This window comes from Pyxicephalus adspersus, chromosome 11 (assembly GCF_032062135.1).
Source record: "Pyxicephalus adspersus chromosome 11, UCB_Pads_2.0, whole genome shotgun sequence".
Lineage (NCBI taxonomy): Eukaryota > Metazoa > Chordata > Amphibia > Anura > Pyxicephalidae > Pyxicephalus > Pyxicephalus adspersus.
In genome coordinates this window covers 24,462,201-24,477,989 of record NC_092868.1, presented here as the reverse complement: position 1 = coordinate 24,477,989, position 15,789 = coordinate 24,462,201, and the positions used below count along the sequence as shown (strand labels likewise).

The 15,789-nt window shown below is 37.7% G+C and overlaps 1 protein-coding gene across 1 annotated transcript in view; it reads left to right on the top strand.

Annotated features, from left to right (window-relative positions):
* Nucleotides 1-2,040: 2,040 nt before the first annotated feature.
* Nucleotides 2,041-15,789, top strand: part of LOC140341064 (tetraspanin-4-like) — a gene marked incomplete in the record, with an annotated part of 33,460 nt that continues 19,711 nt past the window's right edge. The window contains 4 exon segments of the mRNA XM_072426586.1: nt 2,041-6,076; nt 9,396-9,587; nt 12,893-12,967; nt 15,269-15,370. Coding sequence (XP_072282687.1) covers nt 5,774-6,076; nt 9,396-9,587; nt 12,893-12,967; nt 15,269-15,370 — 672 coding nt within the window.

Sequence of the window (15,789 nt, the reverse complement as noted above, 5' to 3'; positions counted from 1 at the left end):
GTCTGCTGCTTCTCTTATTACTGTCCAGTCAGCGGAAGACTAGTGCATGTTGTAGAACTGCAGCAGAAAAAAAATCGGATCTCCTTCCTTAAACCCAGTCAGGGTTGTATTGTGTACCAGAGCTATGTAAATAGCTAATAATAAAAAAGTAGATGGACTAAAATATAAATCATATAAACTATCTGTGTATTTAGCTGCTTGCCTGGAGTTTACCTTTAATGTCATTTAGACAAACCTGTGAGTTGTAATTAATGATTCATACCCTGAATGGTCTAAGGTTATTAGTGGTGTACCCCAGGATTTAGTGTTGGGACCTTTACTGTTTAACATCTTTATAAATGATATAGAGTTTGGGATTAAAGTACCATTTCTGTGTTTGCAGATGACACCAAACTATGTAATGAAATTAGGTCATACAGGGTGTCTATATTCTACAAGCAGACCTGGATGTACTGTTTGATTGGGCAGCCAAGTGGCAAATGACATTTATTATAGATAAATGTAAAGTTATGCACTTGGGGGCTAACAACATGCATGCTTCATACTGTCTAGTGGGAATACATTTGGGGGAGTCAGAAATGGAAAAGGATCTCGGGGTTCTGGTAGATCATAGACCTAATAACAGCATGCAATGCCAAGCTGCAATATCTAAAGTTAGTAAAGTACTTTCTAGTAATAAATGAGGAATAGACTGCAGAGATGGAGACATTATCCTGCCCCTGTACAAAGCATTGGTCAGACCACATCTGGAATATGCAGTCCAGTTTTGGGCACCAGTTCACAAAAAGGACATTGTGGAATTGGAGAGAGTGCAGAGAAGGGCAACTAAATTATTAAAAGGAATGGCAGAGCTCAGCTATGAGGAGAGATTAGCTGAACTGAATCTATTCTCCCTTGAGAAGAAACGTTTAAGGGGGGATATGATCACCCTGTATAAATATATAAACGGTCCATATAGAGAACTCTCTTCCCCATTATTCACTTTGAGATCATTACAAAGAACAAGAGGGCACTCTTTGCGTCTGGAGGAAAAGAAGTTTAAGCTGCAGATAAGGAAGGGATTCTTTACTGTAAGGTCTGTGAAAATGTGGAATCGGCTCCCTCAGGAAGTAGTTTCAGCAACTACTATAGATTGCTTTAAGAAAAAGGTGGATGTTTTTCTAGAAGCACAGAATAATATAACTGGGTATTACGCTTTAAAGTAAAAATTACAGTGACTGTTGATCCAGGGAACATCCAATTGCCTCACGGAAACTGGATCGTTTTTATACACGAAATATGCTTTCTGACAAGCAGGGTAGCAACTTCAGCACTGACTATTCATCCCTCCCCTGCCTATTTTATTTAATACAACTCATAACTCAAAAGCAGTCAGCTTAAACACCAGATCTATAGTTTACTGTTGTTATTTCCATGTGGGCGTACTTGATTGCTACATTGCCACATGCTACCAATTTTATTTCTGATCTCTGTAGATGTAAAAAATAAACTAGAACAAAGGGAACAGAGCTGTTACTCAGTATTCAGGCAGGATTTATCTTTCCTGTAACCTTAGCTGGATTCAAAAATGAGCCAATGTTGTTATTAAAAGGCAACTAATGCATCATTTGAATTATCCCATTTCCTAAAATTAACCATTGACACAATTTAGAAAAGGGTTAATACATCCCGCTGAAGAGGCTCCCATATTGCATCTGTCAGCTCCCATTTGTCTTTGATGTTTGAAAGAAAAAAAGCTCTTTCAATATCCCAGAATACCAAAAGTGAAAGGAGCACAGCACTTATCCTGTGGCAATGTAAGTTTTCCTACAGACAAAAGTACAAGTTGCTGCATTGCAGTGCAGTGTGATATCCCACCCCTTATAAGCTGTGCTGCTCTACTTTGGATCCAGTATGTTTCTATTTAACATGTGTGGAAAAATGTGTGTGTGTGTATATATTATATATATATATATATATATATATATATATAACAGCCTGTGTGCCAGATGCATTCCTTGTGTCCTAGTTATGTTTTTCCCACCTTGTCATTGCTTTGTACTGCTGAATTCATTTTCCTATGTTCTGCCTACATCTACTTTGATGCCTTTCCAATTCCCTGGTTCCCTGCTCCCTCCTCACACATCTTTGACCCATTCAGTGCCTGGACTGCAAATATACTTCTCTCTCTTTCCCAAGCTTCTCTTACCGTTATCAGCCAGATCTGGAGCCGTCATAATTGCTGGAAATAAAATCAGTTTAAAAAAACATGCCAATCCAAGCTTGATTGGCTTGGAACAAACACTTGCAGTTCTGGGATTTCATATCTGGAATTCTTTTTTTTCTTTTTTTTTTTCTTTTCTAATTATTAATAATGGATTTCAGGAGGTTAATGATGAGCTGCAGCTCAAGTGCCTTTGGAATACACACTGATCCCTGAAGATTAGGCTGGAAGCATCTGAAAGCAAACTCCGAAAGTGGCTCTTTGCTGATATTGCAGAACAATGAAAGGGAACCTCTGATGACTAGCCAGCCTGTGTAAGATGCAGTGTTCTTGCTGCAGCTGGCAACGCACCTTTGCTGCAATCTTTTGTCCTATTCTGCAATCTTTTGTCCTTTTATTTTGCTTAACAAACTAAGCTCAGCATATTTCTGTACATTAGGCATTGTTTTAAACCCTCCTGCTATTTGGAGGATTTTGATGTCAACTGAATTTAGACATGTAAATGTTGCACAAGGCTCAGTGGCTTTATACAGAAGTGTCCTCAAGACTGAAGAAGCCCTTGAGCCATTTCTAGGTTAGCTAAATATTTTATACACTGAGGAAGGTAAGTGAGAAGCAAATGAATATCTATTCTCTCTACGTGAGGGGAACAGATTCTTTACCAGTGGTCTCGTGTATCTGCATGTACCTGAAGAAACTACTGAAGACCATGTGCCTATCTCTACAGGGGGGATTAATCCTTGACTCCTCTAAGGAGTGATTTTCATGTCAAAGCATCCTAAAGCAGATGGAAAAGTGCATTGTCCTTTGGAAATAACCATATCACATAGATCCTGGTATACTTGAAGACTAATCACACAGAGGATGTTTCCCAGCTGGATATATGGATGAAGTGCTTGGTCATGGAGTCTAAATTAAGAAAAAGTTGGGACCACATGACATCTTGACCTCTGCTCTCCTTCTTCTTTTAATCCTTCTGACCTATCACTTTCTTTTCTGTGTACCACTTTGGAATTTCAATATTGTTTCTGCAGACTAATAACTGGATGTGCTCCCTTCGAGTCTTCATTAACCTTTTCCATCTGTTTTGAGACGACCATGTCAACACATTGCTCAATCTGGATGTTCACGCAATGATATTGTGGCTCTCCTAACTTTGGATAAAGAATGTGTCTTTGTGTTTGAAGTATATGTGAACTAAATTACATTGCTTTTGATGTCATGAACAAAGTTTGACTTTTAATAGTAGTAGTACAGCATATTGATGTAAACTTGTATTACAGCATTTTCAGTAGTTAAGTTTTGCTCTTATTACATCTCTTTTTTTTTGGTCTTATCTTTATATATAAACTGGCATAACTAAATTCTCAAAATGTTTTGGTATATAGCTAAGGGGAAGGTTTTGCTATTAAAACCGCTTTATGGCAGTTTCCAAGGATACGCTATTGGATGTTTGCTTAATGTACAGTAATTGTCTATGAAACAGGGATAACATGTTTTATTCCCTTTACTACTCATCCTTTTAATGGCTGCTGTACAGGAAGATGTACATTTAATAGTATGTATATTCCATCCTGCTCTGTACACAACTCTTAGTTTAAAGCTTTGGTTCAGGATCTTAGCAAGGAGCTAGGATATCTTTTATGACTTCCTGGCAGAAAGGTTACAAATGTTGCTGGCATAATTCTGAAAATCCCCTACTAGGAAACACATTTCTGTGATATATTAATAGGCTACTTCATCAGAACGCCCTAAAATTGATCAAATGCATTAAAAGCAGTTCTGATCTTGGCCATATGCAGGTTGCAGGTTTGCGATCACCAAAGAACTCTACACACATTACAAAGGCATGAGACATGACACAAAAGCGGTAAAGTGCAGCCTCCATGGTATTAAAGGTCATGATTTATAAACTGGTACAATTGCTAATGTCATCTGCCGTTAAAAGTCAGATTTTTCTTCATTAAAATCTAGAGCTATGAAAATAACTCTAAAATTGATTGCCAAGCACTACTTATAACTAGCAGGAAAGTATAGTTCCCCATTTATTGCTTAGCACATTTTTTCAGTTTTAAAAATATATTTTGCAGCCTGGGCAACACTTTGAACACGTTTAACCCCCAAGGATTATCTGCTACCCTTGTCAAGCACAGAAAGGTTCAACTTGGACCCCAACTATATTTCTTTTGTATTGGTTATTGGGCTTTTAAATTTGGATAGGCTAATTATTCATTTTTTGATTGGTTATCCAGTTATTGTAATTGATCCCAAAGTCTTTATGGCACTGGCTGAAAAAAAAATATTGATGACATTTGCAATACCATTTTAACAATGGCTGTTTTCAAACTGAGATGCAATTATAGATAATCCTGCAGTTTTATTGCAGTTAAGGTCAATCTATTATTATTACTTGTTCCTATTTATTGGCAGTTCTCCTAAACATTATAGATTTGATATATAGGCTGTCAGAAGTAAGTTTAGTCCATTGTTTTCCTATGACCTCTGGCAAACAGTAAAAGTTATAGTTAGTAATACTCACCCTAAATCTTCTTCTAGTGATAATGCATAGATAACAACACAAAGCTGCTGCTGTCGCCAGGCCATTTAAATGTTCGGCATGGTGACACCATGATATTTTAAACCCCCCTAAGCCTTTGTGGTAGGATATTTGAATTATTATCTCCCCTTTGCTATTTTACAAATATTTTGTATATTTGCGAAGACTTTTATCTGATACTTGTCGGAAGGAACATGAAAGGAAGCCCAGGGGTATGTGGAGACTGAATATCTAATTATCGTTGGCTTCCTACTGCCAAGCGGGGGTGTGCTGCAAAACTACTGAAGGAGATCAAAGCCAGTAATGATTTAAATGTGATCATACTAAACACAAAGATGTTTTTGCTCATATCCTTACTGTAACCTAAATTTATCCCATTTTCAAATATGTATAATTAATTTCCCTTCTCTGTCTGAAGCAAAAAGCTTGGAAAGGAATGAATATGTAGAGTGGAAACTGCTTTGTTTTTTTGGAAATTGCTTATGGTTGAGGGCACATATTTGTATACGGTTTTAAAGCCATTCAACTTGCAGGTTTTTTAGGCAAGCTTTCCTTTTCTTCCGTTAGAGAATTTGTGACCAAGCACCTAGGATTTTTCCGAGCATCATTTAAAAAGATAAGTCTTTCTTTCAAAATAAGATTAGTGTGATATTCTCCAACAAACAATCGTGGAATTGTGAATACAATTGATTTATTCTATGGAAACACATTTATTTAGAAGACATTTCATTCTTGACACCAGAATAATTTTCAAGACCCAAAGGAGCATATGTGTATATTCACAACAGTAGAAGAGCTGTACATTAGATGCCTGCTTTTCAGAAGATTACATAACATCTTCCCATTGGAAACCTGTATTCTGTTTTTGTGTTGTCTAGAACTGTTTTATTGTTGTTCTTACACAGAGAGCAAATCTTTTTTTATACCTTTTTGACTTTCTAAAACCTGGATCCAGTATAGTCGCTATAGAGGTACTGTTTAGCGTTTGCTATACTAGACTGAACTGATACAGAATGCATACTTCCAGTAGTGATGACCCAAGCTACAGCCAAAGCTCCCCACCTCGGGGGCGTAGGGCCCGATGGAAAGGAGTATACAGAGGACGATGGGGGGTTGCGGACAGCTGTTCATTCAGTGGGGTGCAACAGAATTCTGAAGAGCAACAAACCGGGGAGGCTAAAAAGGAGAACAGAGTTATTGTCTTGTATCTGGATCTCTCTTTTCTCTTACTTCTAGAACTCAAGAAAATGAGTATGACACGGGGCTGCCTACTGTGCATCAAAATTACCATGTTCATCTTTAACCTCATCTTCTGGGTGAGTACATGTTATGTGTTTTGAGTGAAAATTTAGAGGTTTAATATTTCATAATGTTTGTTTTTTTTTAATTTTTGTCTTGGCTTTATTTGCTATATTTTTGTTCCAAAGGTTCTTATAAGAAATAGTACACAAAAATGTACATAGATAAAAAGTGTATACAAAATGCAGCTTAAGAAATGATTTTCAACAAATATTGGTATTGGATCATATCAGACCTGTTTCGAACAAGTGGAACTGGAGAACGCCCTTTGAATCCCGATAGGAGTTAACTACTAGAACCTAAAAACCATGGGTCCTGTACTGCTGTTAGGCATTGTACACATGGGCTGCAGCCTGTATAAAAACAATATGTGCAGCAAGATTTGTAAAGTTTCAGCAAGTTTTAGTAGTTTTTTAGCAGTGTCTGACTCCAGTTTAGAAATGTGAAACATAGTTGGTAAAAGTACGGGTTAAACAAGCTGTAGGTGAGGTGAGATGAGGTTAAATTTTCAAGGAATAATAAATGCCCCTGCATCGGTGGCTCAACACTTATGGGAGTACAAAATGCCCCAAGATCCATGGGAATACAAAATTCTGTCAATAGTCAGTTCAATAGGAGTAATGTGTGTTGTCCAGAAATGAGTGGGAGTAATACATGGCTCAGTGTCCCTGACCAGTGGAAGTAATTATTGCCCCATTGTCAGTAGGAAAACAAAATGCCCCATTATCAGAGTAGGGATATTTCATGTCATTACTCAATACTCTCAGTAGTATGTAATGACATCAGGGTAGTAAAGGCACCAGTTTCATCAGTCAGAATGATTTCACTGAGGTCCACTGAGCCTATAGCAGATTGCCTAGTGAGGGAATGATCTGTGTTCCAGGCACCAGTTGCCATTCTCACAGTGGCTACCCAAGTATGCAATGGAAAAGGCCATCTCAATGACAGGGATGGTTTACAGTTACAAACTGAATGTAGCCAGTCTGCAAGCCACAGCTTTGCAACAGCTGCTTTAAAAGCTTCAAGACACTGTTAGAAACTTGCTGAAAGCTTTGTAACTGCATTGTGTATCAGTCTTATAAAAGCTGTACTCTGTGCACACATCTGTGGATCCCAATACCAGGGTAAAAAAGTTTTAACAGATATTCCTGTTTTAACCACTTTTACATATGTTACATGGATTTTTTTGGGCTGTAAATTTTCAGAAATGTCTTTCTAGTGTTAGCATAGAAAGTATAGAGACCTTTAGCATATTTGACCCAGAGACTATATTTTTTGTTCTAATAGCAAATGTTGGTAAATGTTGATCTAGCACAAAATTAGAAATTGATTTGCTTGTGTGTGCTAAGACTAAGCTAAGGCTATGTTCAGACTACCTCTTAAAACTGCTTGCAAAAAAATGGTTTAACATTGCACCGATTAGGTCCATTCATTGTTCCTTATTTCAGTGGTCCCCAACCTTTTGCACGTCGTGGACCACTAAATGCGGCGGGAGCCGTGTGTCACTCAACATGACGTCATTATGACAGAACCCGTCCATTCTTTCATTGCAGGTCTGAACCTGCAATGGGAGAGTAAGCGGGTTGTGTCCACTGATACAACCCGCCCACCACCCTGAGCCTAAAATCCGTACGGGAGACATGGTCTGCAGCTCTGGCCGGTGCGCCCCCCCCCCCCAGGGAAGGTCCTTGGATGGAAGGGGGGCACATGTTCACTGCTCCATTTCCTTTCCAGGTTGATTCAAGATCCAAATCCAAGCCTATTAAACAATCTGGCTTTAATATTAGGGGGTACACCATGTTTTTTGCAAGGTATTAAAAAGCCTGAAACCACTTTTTACCAATATTCTGAACATAGCCCAAACATCTATGGAGTTTCTGTCTACAGACCTTTAATTGTCAGCAATACCTCCCCAGTAAATATACAAGAATGGATCCATTATTTCAGTTGTTTATTTGATATAAAAATGTAAACCTTGGCTTTTCAAGTATTGCTTTTTAAATGAAAAAATCTATATATTAAAAATATGCAATAAAATGTTCTACTACTTGTTTTCAAGCAATGAAAGAAAGATTGCCAAAAACACTCTTAGTAATGACTTTCTCTCTTGAAATAATCACCGTGTAGTCATCATAAAATATTGGAAATGGTGCTATAAGTCTGATTAGAATTACTGTTCATTCTGCTAGAAGCTGCAGAGGTGTTTATTAAGTTTACTGTACATTCACTGAAGCATGAAATTCAGCAATACCTTCCAGCTCACTGCATACATTTCGATGAATATCATTTTTATGATTGCTGTTGGTCTTTGGGGTTTTAAAGAAGCACCCCAGACTAACTATCTCAACAGGATTTGGTGATTACATTCCCTTTTTCAGCAACACGCACCACAGCCATTATGAAATTTTTTCTGCCTTTTTTTCAGCTTTTTGATCCATTAATGAAAAAAAAAGTTTGAGCGTCATAGCATTTATATTTCTTTTTAATTTGTCTCAAAAATGCTGCAAGTACACAAAAATAGCAGCTAGTCCTGCCAGAAATACTATATTTTCATACCTTTCTATTCACTCTTTCTCAGCTGCTCTAAATCCTAAATTCAGCCCTGCCTGAAATCAGAGATTTGAACTCAGAGCCCTGGTGCTTCATGGCAGGAGTGCTAGCCAATTAACCACCTTGCCATCTCAAAATTGGCCATGAACAATGTATGGGTCATAATCGAATAAGTGGTTGGCGATGAACACCACCAGACTTTTTCAGTATCTGAACTATCCCATGTTTTCCTTTCACTTTTGGGACAGCAGAAGACTTTCAGGGACTTTAAGAATTGATTGTCATTGAAGCAGAAATAAAAAATCTGTGAAACGCGACAGTCAAGTAGATAAAGATACAGGGGAATACAACAAATTGATTGATGCAAAAATAATTGATGTATCTGTTTGTATTAAAAATCTGTTTTATCTTTATCTCTTCTTCCCCACAAGGTCATGTGGGAGAGATTTTGAATTGTATTAAATTATGCAGTTTTTTTGATTAGGAATTGATTGTCATTGAATGTTTGCTGTTAGTATCATAAATAAAAAAAATCCTTCTTTTGATTCAAATAAATTCTGAGATGTTGGCATAAAATGTATTAAATATCTGGTCTCTATCGTACTATTTTTGGGACAGCTGACCTTTTCATCAGATCATTGTGGCAGTAGACAGGAGCTATATAGAACTAAGAAATCTTTTCTGACTGCCCAATGAGAATGAAATGTTTCTAGATTCTAGCATAGGACTGATTTGCTCATATAATGTACTGGAACATTCTACCTTACTCTGTACCTTTTCTTGCAGCTTGGAGGATGTGGCATTCTTGGTGTTGGAGTTTGGCTGGCAGTTACTCAGGGGAAGTTTGCTACCCTCTCCATTTCCTTCCCTTCGCTTTCTGCTGCCAGCCTCTTCATGGTAACAGGTTCTGTGATAATGGTGGTTGGGTTCATTGGCTGCTTGGGTGCAGTGACAGAACACCGCTGCCTCCTGCTCACAGTAAGTATATAGCAGATGTCATATGTAAAGTGAAGTCTACAATTTTTTTTTAATTAAATAGTTAAAATTTAATTTCAGTGTAATCATATAGTCTTCTGTAACACCTATTTGTCATGCTTTATTGTCATACTTAATGTGACAAGGCGAGGCAGGTTCTTTCTTGCGCCTGAACTGTTGCAAGCATCTTTACCTGGTCACCTGGTCCTCAAGTTTGGAATCTTGATTGGCCAGGGCTGAGTGATTTATTCTCTGCAAATGAGCACAGGATTTCATTTTTTATTCCTGGCAGCCAGCTATGCCAGAATCAGACAATGGGCTGTTCATTTGCAGCTTAGTGTACAATATATAGGCAGGTTAGGTTTTATTGCAGAAAATATAGGCTATGTCCCTAAAGAATCCTGCTTGCAATATCTAAAGAAAAAAGTTTAGTTTCACTTTAAGTGTTTGTTGTGGGAGTAAATAAAGGAAGAGAAGAGCTGCTGAAAAGATAGAACTTCCATAAAATACCAATTTAAAGGTGGCCAGTGGGAATAGGATATAATTTATATCTATGAGCACTTTGCAGCGTCTCCAAACACTCACTGGATGACTGTTCTTGGGGGAAGATTGGATACACTGGATTGAAACTTCCCATCTAATTACTCTCTTCTCCACCTATACATCTTTGCTGCAGTTATGCTGCAGGAGCTTTTATTCCACAGCAGAAATAAACGCACTATTCAAAACTGAGACAGGGGGCCCTGATTTATTAAAGCTCTCCAAGGCTGGAGAGAATACACCCAGTGAAGCTAGGTGATCCAGCAAACCTGGAATGGATTTCTTCAATATCATTTGCTATTTGCTTGCAAATGCTTTGAATCCTGGACCAGATCCATCCCAGGTTTGTTGGACCACCCAGCTTCACTGATGAAAGTGTATTCTCTCCAGCCTTGGAGAGCTTTATTAAATCAGGGCCAGGGTGTCAGGAGTAGTTTTACCATTTAAAGCTTGTTTTTTACACTCACTCCTACATATGCATATTTCAAGATAAAACACACCCTTTTTGGGATCACAACAATTTAGGCCTTACCACACACATTCCAGGGAATGAAGATGACATAACTAATTTTCCTAATCTGGTCAAAAAAAGAAAAACTAAATCTAGGAGAATACCTAAAAGGGAAACATATCACATTTTCCTTTTTGGTGTTAAACTTTAAGACATCTGCACAGAAGGTGTAACGTTTTACTTAGTGGTAAGCTCTTAGGGAGGTATTTAATAAGAGTCAAATATCAGATTTGCTCTGATTTGTTTAAAAGGAACTAAACTCAAAAGTCCCCCATAACAACAAAAATACACTTACCTTCAATCACGCAGGGCAGTCTGATCCATCCGGAGGTCTCTTCCATCGGGTCCCGCATCGTCCTAGCATCCGTCTTCGGGCCAGTGCTCCGGGCGGCGCCATCTTCTCCTCTTCTTGTTTCTACATCACCCAACCCAGGCACGAGATCGGGTGACGTAGATGGGAAAAAACTTGCCGATCTCACTGCGCATGCGCGTTGCAAAAAAAACAAACAGAAATTTTACACTACATAAAAGGGTTGTCTACCCTTTTCTATAAAGTGAAATGTCTGAGTTTAGGTACGCTTTAACCAAAGAATCATTGACTTATTTTTCAACAACTGTTTATTTTCTTTATTCAACTTAGAGTCATACATTCTGTTTAAATTTGTCAGAATATAGATAGGCATCTTGGCAGCATCTGTTATTATTATTATTTGTATTATTATTAATAATAAACAGGATTTATATAGCACCAACATATTATGCAGCGCTGTACATTAAATAGAGGTTGCAAATGACAGACTAATACAAACAGTTATACAGGAGGAGAGGACCCTGCCCCGAAGAGCTTACAATCTAGTAGGTGGGGGAATTTACACTCAATAGGATGGGAGATTTGTAGTGGTGGTAAGTAGTGATGGTTTCAAAAGACAGAAGAAGATGGGTAGGCAAGTTTGAAAAAATAGGTTTTGAGTGCTCTTTTAAATGAGCAGAAAGTAGCAGCAAGCCGAATAGGATGAGGAAGACCATTCCAGAGAGTTGGGGCAACTCTAGAGAAGTCTTGTATCGGTTAAAGCCCAACTAAAACTGAACAAGGCAAATTCTCAAAACAGTCATGTTGATTAGTGTAAATAACAAAAATTCGCTCACAGAACTGAATTTTTAAATTGAAAATCTAATTGTGTAACTGTGGTGTTTTGTAGGAGTGCATGCTTTAAGACCTTTAGATACTTTAAGACCAATACTCTTTAGTTTTCTATTCATCAGGTGTGATTGTTTGCCATTAACTTCCAGTAACTACTTCTAAGTCTTACTCAGCAATGTAACTATATGCTGTCTACTGTAATGCAGTGATGCTGGGAAATGTAGTCTGGTATATATTGTTCCTATTTTAGGTATCACATTCTTAATCCTGATTTACTAGCCCACTAACTAAATCTAGCGATGTGGGGAAATGAGCTGGAATGCAGTGTGCATGTACATTTGGACAGTGACAAAGATATTCTGACAACCACTTTGCTTATTCAGCTTTGAACCTGAACGCTGAAGGAATTTGCTTTGTTCAATTCTGGGTTTAGTTGGGGTTTAAATGCTGCTACTTTGCCATTATGTGACAATGCCTCCTAAAGCCCATTACCTTGGTATACTCACCAGTTCACACTATTTCATTCATGCTGCAGGAGTTCACCCTAGTAAGCTGCAGTGTCAGATGATGTTGAGAGCTTAAATGGATGGATGGACTAAACTTTACATTAGTTTGCACGTTGGGTAGAGGCCAACATACTGCCACTTGGGGAAGGTCACATGCTAATATGTACCCTGAGGCCCTGCTCAGTTAGAACAAGATAAAATATACTTAAAAGGTGCAAGGAGGTGGTGAGGGAGCCAGATTGGTGGGTACACCTTGCTAGGGGGACAGGCTATCAGGGTGTTCTATCACTTGGTTTTGAGAGGGGTAGGAACCTTTAAAGCAACATTTGCCAACCCTAGGCTCTGTTTGCTTTGTCAATGTTCCATTATGCTTTGTCTGCAGCATGCCAGGTTTAATAGAGATCTTAAAATTCATTACAAAGCAGTGTGCAGGCAGCTTCTATTTATTTACATTGTTGGTAATGACATACTGGATTCTATTTCAGGATGTCATAGTATAGCAGCATTCTGAGAGCAGTGGGGGGCTGCCTGAAGCTTAGATGAAAAGATCTTTGAAAATGTTGTCACGTGTGAGCATCTAACAACAACAATCGCTTCTCTCTCTCCACAGTTCTTTGTAGTGCTGTTGATCATCTTTCTTCTTGAAATAATCAGCCTGGTCCTCTTTTTCGCCTACAATGACAATGTAAGTGCACAGCTTCAGGTTTTCCCTCATCATATTTTACCCATTATCATTACTTTTATGACTACAATAAAGAAGAACTTGATGTTTCAAAATACATGTTTTCTGTTGTGCTATATCCTAGTAACAATTTTGTCTCCAATGCTAATATGACCTGATCGATCTTAACCATTTATCCAGAATGAAAGTTTCATTGTACCCACAACATAAACTTTAAAGGGGCCCAGTCACAACAAAGCTTTTGCAACCACTTAGAGCTGTGGTGTCAAACTCCGTCCCGCAACATCCTTGTTTTTGGTCCCCAAAAGAATTATTAATATGAATTGCGGCTGGACTGCTGCTACTGCAATCCATAGTAAAGGCAGGCTAGCTGCAATCTATATTAAGCTGCTGTTCTATAGATGCGAGTGATGCTGCTACTACAAATCACTCACATCTAAAAGTAATGCCAGGAATTGTAGTAGCGGCATCACTAGTGTCTATTTAACAGCAGCCTATGCGTGGACCCTACTGAGTTTATACTACTGACAGGTAAGTCAGAGAATTGTGCCAAAGAATGCAATGTGAAACCAAATGAATTCAGCAATTTGTTTGGTTTCACATTGCATTCTCTGGCAAAGTAAACCAATTAGAAAAAACAATAGAAAGACAAGACTACTTACCCTACTATACTACAGACAACCAAGAAGATTACACCAAAGTGAAAGTTTTGTCAAACTCCAGGATAAACAAAATCCTAAAGACTTCTATTCTGAATAACTTATTGTGGTCTTTTTATTTCTATCATGAAGTAAAATTAAAAAAAAATTCTTAGGCCTCTTTCTCTGTCATAGGCTTGTTCCAGATTGAATGTTAAGCAAAACTTCTTTGTTTCCATATGAAAATGTTTTATATCTAATGAGAAGGTAAAACTTCCTCAATTTTTGCAATAAATTTCAAGTTTGGCCCACCACTTGGTCCAAATTTTTAGTTTTGGCCCTCTGTGTATTTGAGTTTGACACCGCTGACTTAGATGTTATATCCAAATTTATTAAAAATAGGCAGACTTGTTATGAAAATTTTAAATTATATTGCTTTTTGTTTCAAACAAAACAAAACTTTTTTTGGACATATAGAGTGGCATTTCTATTGTCTACTTCTATCTTTTGCAATATCCTAGACGCCTCTATTATTGGTCCTTGTAGATTAGAGCTGCCTCATTTTTGTGATATTTGACATAATTTCTTGACTTTCTATTTCTGAGAGTGGTTGACAGTGTTAAAAACAAAGCCTTCAGTTGTGCCTGTGTTCCTAAATACTTTGTATTGTCCACTAAGTAGCTAGTAGAATGTTTTTGTGAGGTCAGTCATTTAAAGAGCAGCTACTGTCAGAATGGTTGGTCTACACCAGCCATTTACAACCATAGTTCCATGGAATCCTAGGATTCCTCAGAGGTTGGCAGGGGTTCCGTTCGCACAGCCTAACTGTGCTCCTGTCTGACGGTGTCTGCCGAGATCTAATGCCACAAGCATGACCCTAATGATCTTTTAACCTGCATGTCAGGATTGAATTCGGACTGCTATGGTAAGAGGATAATTCTTCACATGCACTAATGATAACCAATCGTGGTGATTACATTGTTTACAAACAAACCGGTCCACTTTACCTGTGGCTACCTTGCACAGAGATGGACACTAGAGTGTCCATGTATGTTTAAAGTATTTATTGTAACATAACTAAAAATAAAGGTTCTAACATTTATTTCTATTTGTAATATAATTAAGAATAGTGCAATTATTATAACAAAAGTATGAAAAAATAAAGGTATCATACGTCAAAAGATGAGAAATTATTTAGGAAAGCAGATCAGTCATATTAGAATAATCAACCTATATTGACATCGCTAATATTTGGTCTGGTCTGGTCAAGGTTAAAAGGTTAAAACTGAATATTTACATTCCTGTACAAAGATTATTCATGACTTGATCTCTTTAAACCTTTATTTTTAGCAATATTGTAATTGTGGTTTATTGAATTTGCCAGAAACTGTAGATTTAGCCCCAAACTTTTTGCAGATTGCCTTCCCATTTGGTGGGCAGAGGTAAACCTAATCCGCTCATGTACAAGGCAACATGACTCCAGCAATCTGTGTATATTCACAGAGGTATCAGTAGAGATGAAACAAGGAAAATATGGTCATATAGTGGCACAGTGTTGACTTACACTTTTGACTGTTTACCCTTATGCAATCCAGAAATTTATCAAACCAAATCCTTGAGCTTGTGTCACACACATTTGTCGTCATTTGATTTTTTTTCCCAACAGTTTCACAGTTATGCCCAGGAAGACCTGAAGAAAGGACTAGCACTGTATCAAACAAAAGATAATCTAGGACTAACAAATGCTTGGGACATAGTGCAGACTGAGGTATGTACACTGTTGTTACATTAAAGCCCAGTTATGTTTGTTGTAAACTCTGCAGGAAAGAGCCTCCCCCACCACAAAAGCTAACTACTCCTGCTGTATACTCCATAGAACAAAGCGTCCAGGTCATTCATGCAACGATTTGTAACAGATTGTAGGCTTGATTGCTGATTTATTTAGGCAGGTTTACATCAGTCATTTAAAGCATACATATCCTCATTCCTGAATCCAGGAGCTTAGATTTTAACTAGCCCAGAGATTATTCAGGAGTCAGACTATTTTGAATAAGCACCTATTTTTTACAAACTCAACATTCTGGTAATGTGTATTATTATTATTATTATTATTATTATTATTATTAAACAGGATTTATATAGCGCCAACATATTACGCAGCGCTGTACATTAAATAGGGATTGCAAA